The 9,213-nt window shown below is 38.8% G+C and overlaps 1 protein-coding gene across 1 annotated transcript; it reads right to left on the bottom strand.

Moving 5' to 3' along the window:
• Window positions 1–294: 294 nt before the first annotated feature.
• RNF182 (ring finger protein 182) lies at window positions 295–8,862 on the bottom strand. The gene is made up of 2 exons (XM_005420974.2): window positions 8,779–8,862; window positions 295–3,435 (listed from the first exon to the last, which is right to left on the bottom strand). Exon 2 carries the CDS (start codon window positions 3,231–3,233, stop codon window positions 2,496–2,498), a length of 738 nt encoding a protein of 245 aa, XP_005421031.1. The 5' UTR covers window positions 3,234–3,435; window positions 8,779–8,862; the 3' UTR covers window positions 295–2,495.
• Between the last annotated feature and the right edge of the window lie 351 nt (window positions 8,863–9,213).

The following is a 9,213-nucleotide window of genomic DNA, read 5'->3' on the forward strand; positions in this document are numbered from 1 at the left end:
TTGAGTGGGTGAGAAATGCAGCACAGCCTGCAATAACAGCATAAATTTAATGGGCTGGCAGTCTGAAAAGTAGAGAAGTATAACAACAGGTGTATTAATTTGTGCTGTGATGTGTAACTGATACCACTGTAATTTTGCTACAATTAGGCTCTGTTTTAAAACAGACTACAAAATATCTGCTGCTGGAGCTAAGATAATCAGCTGAAAATCAAAAGGAAAAAACAACAGGTAGCACTGTAGAGCATGTTGTGCAGAAGTAATTCATATATATCACACATTTGCAAAACCTATATCCTCTGTTAGCCCTTTATTAGAGACACTATATTCAGACAAATTGAACAAATCCTAAAACATATAAACCCCTAACACTACAAATACATCTTTCCAAAAGTCATGAAGTTCTATAAAACCACATAGGTTTCTATTTTTCTTTCTTTTTGACATGATTGTTGTTTGATACTTAAAATTTATGAGTTCATAGATGAGTCAAACCTTGACTGGAGACGATTCCTCTTCTAACTACATGTGCTTTACCACAAACATTAAAAACAACTACTTAGGAACAGCATTTTCTAGGAATTCTGAAAATATTTTAGGTATAATTATTGTCATTACAGAAAAGTCTGAAACATTTCCTTTAATCATTCAATACATAGCTCCATAACTCCATACACTGGAAAACTATGATTTGGCTGTAAGTTTTCTTCTCACATATGTGTCTATATGTACATACACACACATATATATGCACTATTAGAAAATGAGGGTCAAGAAAAGCAGGACCTTTACATTTCCACATTTTCTCTGTCTGCAATAGGAATAAAACTGCAGATACCACCTGTGCCATCTACAAAAATTGAACCAGTTTAACTTCAAATCCTCTTGACAGGCTCTGCTTTTCCCACTGTCATTTTTTCATTCTTACCAAAGTCTGTTTGCTCTAAGAGTATATTGTTAGGCCATACATTCAATTTTCATGCAACAAACCCCTCTCCCTTTTACACTGCCCTGAAATGACTAAGTCTTGTGCCAAACCCAAAAACCAGGCTTGCACTGCTCAACTCCACTCTGCTGTGCACAAGAAAACCAGTTTGCAGCTGCGGTGTTGCTAGACCTAGTTATATACATAAACATTAAATATTACTTATTTTTGTGTTCTTCCAGTAGTTCAAAAAATAGCCTAAACCATGCAAAATACAAGCAAGCCTTACAGGGCCTGGTTCTATTTGTGGAATGGTAAAGTATCATTAATTCCTCTGAGCTCCACTAATGGAGACATGCTAATTACCACATATAGATTGCCATCAACTCACAGTGGTGACAGGGGGAGTTCAGAGTATTAAAACATTTTGAAGGACTATGCCTTAAACAAAAATCTTCCCAAAGCCACATTATCTCCTTACAGTGCTCATTCTGTGAACTCAGAACAAAAACAAACAAACAAACCGACAAACCCAAAAAAAAAAAACCAACAAATAAAACCCCAGTTAACCATTTCAGATTTTTTCCCTTAAATTTGTATTAGTGATTGAAGATCTGTTTCCTAATGGTTGGGAATAAAAGTCTATCTTGAGAGCTAAAGTCACATAAGCCAAATTCTCCAGCACAGCTACCACAGAGTACGTGTGCATGAGGTTGGTCGTCCATTAGGAAGGACTGGTGGCTTGGAAATGTGGTGGTGGAAATGCTGGGAGGTGGGGTAAGCATAACAGAACACAGCTAGAGAAATTTGCAGAGCTCTGAACCCTCAAAGGGAAGCCTAAGGTGTGTACACTAAAATAAGCGCACCTGGAGAACATCAAGCACATGGCTGGGTCCCCAGAAGTACTCGTTAGCAGGAATATTTCACAGTGAGCTGAAACTGTATGACAAGGAAAAATGGGCTTCTCTTTGGGGAAAGTGTTCTGGAGACAAGTTTTTAACATTAAAAAAAAAAAATTGGCCTCCCACAAGTATTTTTGCTGTAGCAAGAACTAAAAAATTGGTAGTTTGTTTTATTCTTCTTCAGACTATTAACTAATAGAGTGATTTAATTTGCTATAAATGATGATGGATTATAAATAACAGGTATTTCAGAGCATGAGATGCTTTGGGTTAAGAGATGCAGTACTTGCATCTGGAAGGTGTCTGCTACAGTAATTTCTTCCTGGATGAATCCTATAGCATGAACTGACTTGATCAGTCCAATACAAAGCAAAGTCCTACTCATTTAAACAGTGGCAGCAGCAGCAGGCACCAAGTTTGGTGATTTGGCTTTATCCCTTTCTAAAATTCAGCCCTTCAAAATCAACATGCAATTTTTATTTCCAGTTCTTAGCTCAAAAAATGCTTGGGGTGAGGGGTGTCAAATTCAGTTGGAAAAAAAGGGACCATGTAACTGCTTCCATTTAGTGGGATGGACAATAAGAATAAATAAGAATACAAAGAATACAAAACCAGGAGAAATCAACTATGCTACACATCTGGTAATACACCTTTTTTTACTGTATTTGTTATCAAGATGACATGCAGTCTAGAACTTCATGGCAAACACACTGGCAAAAGCCATAAATCATGAGAATAACAAGGCTCGAAGGAACAAGGCTTACAAAGACAACCCCAAGGGTGACTTTCTTGGATACCAGTAAATAAATCCCTAAAGGCAAGGAGCTAAAGTACAGCAGCCCTAGCAACCACACTAGCACCCGAATCGAGGTCTGGAAGAGCAAAGATGTGCAGTTCCACACTGTCCAGTTGTGGGACACAGTTGCAACAGAGTCAAAACTTGTAGGCCTGTAAAATTCCACCACGGGGGTTGAGTTCAGAGTCTGGGGACTTTCTCTTTGTACTTCCATGATTGTTATAACCAGGCAATTAGAAGAGGTGTGAGAAGGGCTAACCAGAGATGCCAGCCTTTTGGGAGTCAACAGCAGTTCTGTTGGGTTGTCTGGTAGGCACTTCTTTCCCTTTCCCCCACAAGCTAAATTCAGAAGGATGTTGTTGTCATCAGGAAGACTACTGACCTCATCGTCCGGCAGGCACGTTTCAAACCTGCAGAATGGGCACACTATGACTCCTTGTGGGGAATCCCCAAAGTCTATGATCTTGCAAAGGCATTTGGCACACACTCTGTGACAGCACTCCAGCACTTTTGGCTTTCTCTGCCGAAGGTTATAGCGGTTGTAGCAGATCTTGCACTCGAGCTCATCTGAGCTCTGGGTCTCCATAGACTCCTCTGGTAGCTGGGTGGTCATTTCTTCAGATGGTTTTCAGGCTTGTGGAAAGAGAAGTCAAGGGATGAAGAGGTCACTCAGTCTTAGAACATTTTCCTATCACCCATCTCAAACAGAAAAAGAGGAGATGACATCATTGAAAAGCATCAGTAGACATCATCCATTTTCAGCTTCTGCTAGGGACTGTGCACTGCATGTCCTTTACTCTGAGCCAGGTGTCCATCTGAAAAAGCCAAAGTGGAATTTTTGTTGAAAGCAAGGCAAAAACAGGAAAGGAAAGAGAAAGGCGAAAAGCAAAGGGAAGGGGAGAGAGGAAAATGGAGAGGGAAATCTTTAGCAAATGAAATATGCAAGTTCTACTTTTTACAAACTCAGCTTCCTTTGCTAAAACTACCTGTAAGGTAGCTTTTTTCTGCGGCATATGAAGCCTATATAACAGTCATGATGATAAAACTTAGAATCATACTGCATGGATTTATTTTAGAGTTAAAGCTCTGAGTGGTTCAGCCCATGAAGTTCTCGGCAGAAGCTGCAATATAACCACTGACCTGTGACCATTTATTTAAACTCTGGTTTCCCAAGGAAATGAGACTTGACACCTGGAGCTTTTGGTCTTTCCTGGTAACTTGTGAACCTGCTGTCCAATTTCAAACAAATCAGCAGAAGAGGGCCAGAGTACCGAAGATAATTAAGTTGCTAAAAAGAAATGAGCACTGGCAATTGGGTAGAGGAGACATATTTACAATAAGTACCATTTATCCTGGAGGGCAATGGGTGGTCAGCACACCCCAACCTCTGCTCTGAATGGGCAGCATGCTGCCTGTAGCTCAGCCAGAGAGGAGGGCAACCAGGGGGAAGCTGGTGATACTCTGGAGAAATAAAAAGTTTGGGGGAGTGGAATGGGTATGAAAGAGGTCCAGGGTTATTGCAAAGAGTTATGTGGGGACCTGGGTCAAATCTGGATTAGGCTTTGTTAATTTTTCTGTTTGTGGAGCAGCCCATTTATTTTCTCCGCCCAACTACTGGACATATGATTACAAAAATAAGTGTTCTTTAGCTTGCAACAAATGTCACCTTTAATATGTGGTTGCTGGGATGAAGGCTAATGTGTCTTCCAAGGGCATTCACCAGATGCTCCGTTTTTCAAGGGTGTCATGGCTGTGACAGCTGTTTCACACCTCAGCTAAGGAGAGGTCCGTGGCATGCTTGCCCTGCTGCACTGCCACTCTGTGCAGCAGTTTTGCCACCAGACACATCTGCCTCACTTAAACAAATGTCATATTTTTTAACATGACTTCAGGAAACAGTGCATGTACTATAAACAAGGCATTAACCAGGAGTGTGTGCTCTGGGGATCAATAATCACCAGCATTTACAAAACCAGCTTTTATCTGCCAGAAGATAAAAATTTCATCCAGATTCTGGCACATGCTTGCTCAAGGAAATGAGGGCAGAACTGCATTTTGCAGGTTTTCAAACTCATCCCTTCATTGCTAGACTAGCAAGGAATTGGCCACAGTCAATTGATGGGCAAAGTCAGCACTTGTGTCCAGCTGCCTCTTGCATTATCAATATCAGGCACACTGAATATGAAAAAGTGGCCTATTTCAAGAAACTTATTTCTTGACAATTTGTTTTAGTAAATATGTGATTTCTTTCCCTTTCCATTGGGAAGCTATTACTCACTCCTAGAATTCTTTTTTTTTTTTGAGGCAGGAAGCTACTCTTTTAAGCAACGTGCTCCTTCTGTCAATACATTTTACCTGCCAGCCATCAGTGAAGTCTCTTTCATGAGCCTCTTGTTCTTACTGTGCTTTAAGTATTTTCCATTTCTGTATATCCAGCAGAAGATGGAGAGATATGAGAGAGGTGGCTATAAGCAACATAATTTGTAAAACTCACCTCTGAGATTTTAAAACAAAGATGTAAACACCAGACAATGCAGTAACAAAAAAAAAAAAAACATGACAACATAGTGAAAAAAACATACATATTTCTCTAAAAATGGTTACAGACATGGCCCCCTTCCCATTCAATTGCTTCAATAACTCCCTTCCTGCCTCTTCCAATTTTTATCTTTAGGGCTCTAAAGGTTTCCATCTCTGCCTTACTGTTGTTTTTTTATTTGTACTGTAGATATATTTGTGGCATGTTGCATCAGGCAAAGCAAACATTAGACCATCCACAATTTTCAAAGTGTACAAGCTAGACATCTTCTACGACACAAAAAGGACATCTTTTACAGAACTTACAATTTATCCTTTATCCTTTGTTACTCTGTGTGATTCTTTATTAATTTCTACTACTCCTTTTATTTAATTCCAAATATCATCTTCTAGACGACTTTTAGATAGATATAAATGTCACGAGATGCTAACTTTCCAAAGGATGAAGAAACCACAAAATGGACCAAAAAAAGTGAAATGCCAGCCTACAGGAAGGCAAAGAACTGCTGGAAAATTAAGAAGCCAAACAAAAAAGCAATGGTTTTGGACTTTCTCATCTTGGGTATCATTTACATCCTGCACCTGTGGGGAATCAGGATTGCTAACAAGGTACTGTTAATGATCTGCTGGCAAACGCTGTCCTACAACATAAAACTAGATTCCTGATTAACCAAAAATCTTCTAAAATATATGTCTGCTTCTCATGGAAAATTATGACCTTTCTTGCAAAACTTCTAACTCAAAAGACCTTGATATTTTAGTGTTTATCATTCTAATTAATATTTCCTATTGGCTTTTCACAAAACCCAATCCCCTTTCCAACCAATTCTATTTGGACATGGATCACCTCCCCCTGAAACAGGTTTCAAATGGAATGTGTTTTGCTGATTTTACCACCTTTAGGTGCTAATTTTTGACATTAATACAAGGAATAACACGTCTCTGGGACTAGCAATGTCCCAGTTGCTAAACTGGGATCATTAGCTCAATTTCCAGAGCACAGTGATCCTCCTATTGTAGTTTGTGTCATGAGCTCTTCTACAATTTTTTTCAAACTCTTTTTTTAATATAATGTACTGTACAAGAAAGAGTGACTTTCATCGTCTTTCTCACTTCACAGAGTCTCTAAAAAAATGTCTGTCTGTAATAAAACATTATTGATTGTTTTTTCTTCAGCTAACTTTAGATGTTGGATTTCTCCTTATGTGTTTTAGTATGAATACTGCTTATTACTATTCGTCATTTTCCTTTGAAAATTAAAATTTAATCATTAGCTCCTATTAATGCTTTTCATGCATTTTTTACCCTCTCAGCTCTATGGGGGTTTTAATGCTTCCTCTCTCGGTTTTGCTTTCCTGATTTCTTATGGAAATGTTTCCTTCTCAATATCCACTTTCCTGATCTTTGTTTTTCTCTTCTGGGAGCTGCCACCTTTTTGGGTTTAATTAATGCTGCCCTACTATTATATGCATCACATACACTGAAAAGTTCTCTAATCAGAGACTTATTAAAAATATATGGAAACTGAGGCTTTTAAAGAAATTTGGCTTCAAATAATTCCTATTTCTTGAGAAAATGAAGCATTTCTTGAGAAATATGGCCAGCTACTCCTTCAAGCAAATTCTGCTCTATATCAAAGATTTTCTATCTGGTCTTTTGCATGCTTCCCAGGTGAGTATTTACTGGAAGCAGGCAGGATAAGGAATTAAAGAAAGGAAGGGGTTAACTACTGCCCCTCTGAATCCTGCTCCCTCACCAAAAATATTACAATTCACATACTTCTACTTGTTAAGTGTTAAAAGCAATATGATGCATGGGAAAAGAGATAGTGTCTGTATGATCATGTTTTATTCTCCTCTTTGAGACACTTTTTTTTATGATGCCAAAAGAAGGCATGTCCCTATTATGTGCTGCATTAATATTTGGGCTATTTTGAATATTGAGCTGCAACCTGCATGTTCTTTCTGACCTTGAAATCCAGGGGCAGTCATGATAAATCTAACCTCTTTCACATCAAGTACAAAATTTGTAGTCACTGGAGATCAAAGTGAAGGCCCATGTCCAATTTTAAAGCACTGTGTGTATTTTTATTAACTCTGGTATTTGTCATGATTTTAAACTGCCTCTTATGTCCAGCTTTTCACCTGAACCTAGACCTGTCTCACCTGCTTGTTTGATACCAAGAGACACAAGTTATAACTAGGGAAATTTCAATTACAGATTAGAAAAAAAAATAGTATACAAGGTATTCAAACACTGAACATGTGTCAAGACAGTTGTAAATAAAATCTGCAACCTTACAGATACACTTGACTGGATACAACTCTGGTCAGGCCACTCTGCCTTGGAACTGAGCACTGCTTTGAGCAAAGGGAACTGGATTTTCCTGGACATTCTTTCTAAAACAAATTATCCTATGATTCAATGTTTTGCTATCCTGAACTCACTCTGTGTGATGTGTTTGAAAAGCTTTATCTCTTAGTGAATAAAGAATCAGACTGGTAATTGTTTACGTAGATAAACAGCTGTCCTAGATAATAATTCTTTCATTTAACATATGAATTAATTTTTACAAAACCTAGAGTCCTTCTGCTAGCCTTCCACAGAATCTCTCTGATGGGGTCAACACAATGCAATTGCAGAACATTTTATTCCCATGAGTATTACGTAGCACACAGCAGCTTTCTGAACAAAATATAAACTACTAGACACCACTATAAACTACTAGACACGTCCAATGATGACAGTATCCTCTGCAGTTTATTCAAGAACAAGCATATCTGTTATCCTATGACAAGTACCTGCCTTTTGTAAGAGTCCTGACTAAGCACTGCAGGAGTGAATCCATCATTCCTGTTGCTGCTCGAGCTCTGACTCCCTCTCTTTGCATCCCTGTGCCACCTGTCCTGTACGTTGTGAACTCCTCTACTTGAAACTTTTACTAAAAAGGGAGAAAAGCTGAAGACAGAGAGGCATCTTCTGCATGGTAGAAGACACAAGCAGGCTGTACAGTGCTCCATGTGACTGCTGGAGGGCAGACCCAGAATGAGGGGGAATAACCTCCCTTGTGGGCGAGAGGACGTGACCCACAGAACCCGACTGAATCAGTAACAGCAAGCTCTATGTATGACCCCACACATGGCCAGACTTTCTTCCCAGACATGGAAAGAAAGGTGAATGGACTGTGCAACATGATATGGTCCTTCTTTGCACTCATCTATCAAACACTGTGTAGACAAAGTGTTCTTATGAGAGGCCAGAAGCAATTACTTGTAGATGAAACTCTCAATATTGGAGCTCAGTCATGCTGACAGGGCAAAGTAGATGGGATACTCATGCCTCTCTTCCCTAATGGAAGATCATCTTTGCCCAGTTCATCAAACCAATGTTTTATCATTCATCTCTCACACTTTTTTTTTCTGTGAAGGGAATTTGCCAGTATTTCACACGTAATCTAAAATGAATATATGAGCTCAGCAACTTCCATAAGACATCATCCATGGACCTACTCAACATGTGATATTTTCAAAGGTTTTAAAAGTTGCTTTTAAACACCAGCTGAGCATATTTAGGAAAGAAGAGAAAGGAAAAAATATGCAAATAAATACAGAGAAACTTACTTTCCATGAAAAAGAACTCCTTGGAAAGGTTCACTTGCGCAGAACACAAGAAATGCCTTTTCTTCTCCACATGGGCAAAAACTGGTAGAAAGGAGGGAAACAAAATTAGTAGAGCAGGAATACAGCTGGGAGACTTTTCAGTCTATTTTCTCTGAAAGAGAGGAAGGAGTCCAACTTCTCTAGTTTGGATAGAAACAGCCATATGTTGAGATTTCTGTTTAGAGAAATATATTGGGTAAATCTCATTTACTAAAATTATTTCTGTAACATAATCCAGTTATCTTTACAGATCTGTTGTTGATTTTAAGCCTTTCAATATTATGTGCTAAACACTCTGAAGTGCTATCTCTTCTAGCAACCACATATTCACAAATGTTAGCAATTCACTAAAAAAACCCCCAACCTAAAGGCAGAGCATCCGAAGAGATAAACCGT

This window comes from Geospiza fortis, unplaced genomic scaffold (assembly GCF_000277835.1).
Source record: "Geospiza fortis unplaced genomic scaffold, GeoFor_1.0 scaffold104, whole genome shotgun sequence".
Taxonomy (NCBI): domain Eukaryota; kingdom Metazoa; phylum Chordata; class Aves; order Passeriformes; family Thraupidae; genus Geospiza; species Geospiza fortis.

What these genes read in the sequence shown, in the direction of transcription:
- RNF182 (XM_005420974.2), bottom strand. Translation starts at nt 3,233, where the DNA reads ATGACCACCCAGCTACCAGAGGAGTCTATGGAGACCCAGAGCTCAGAT.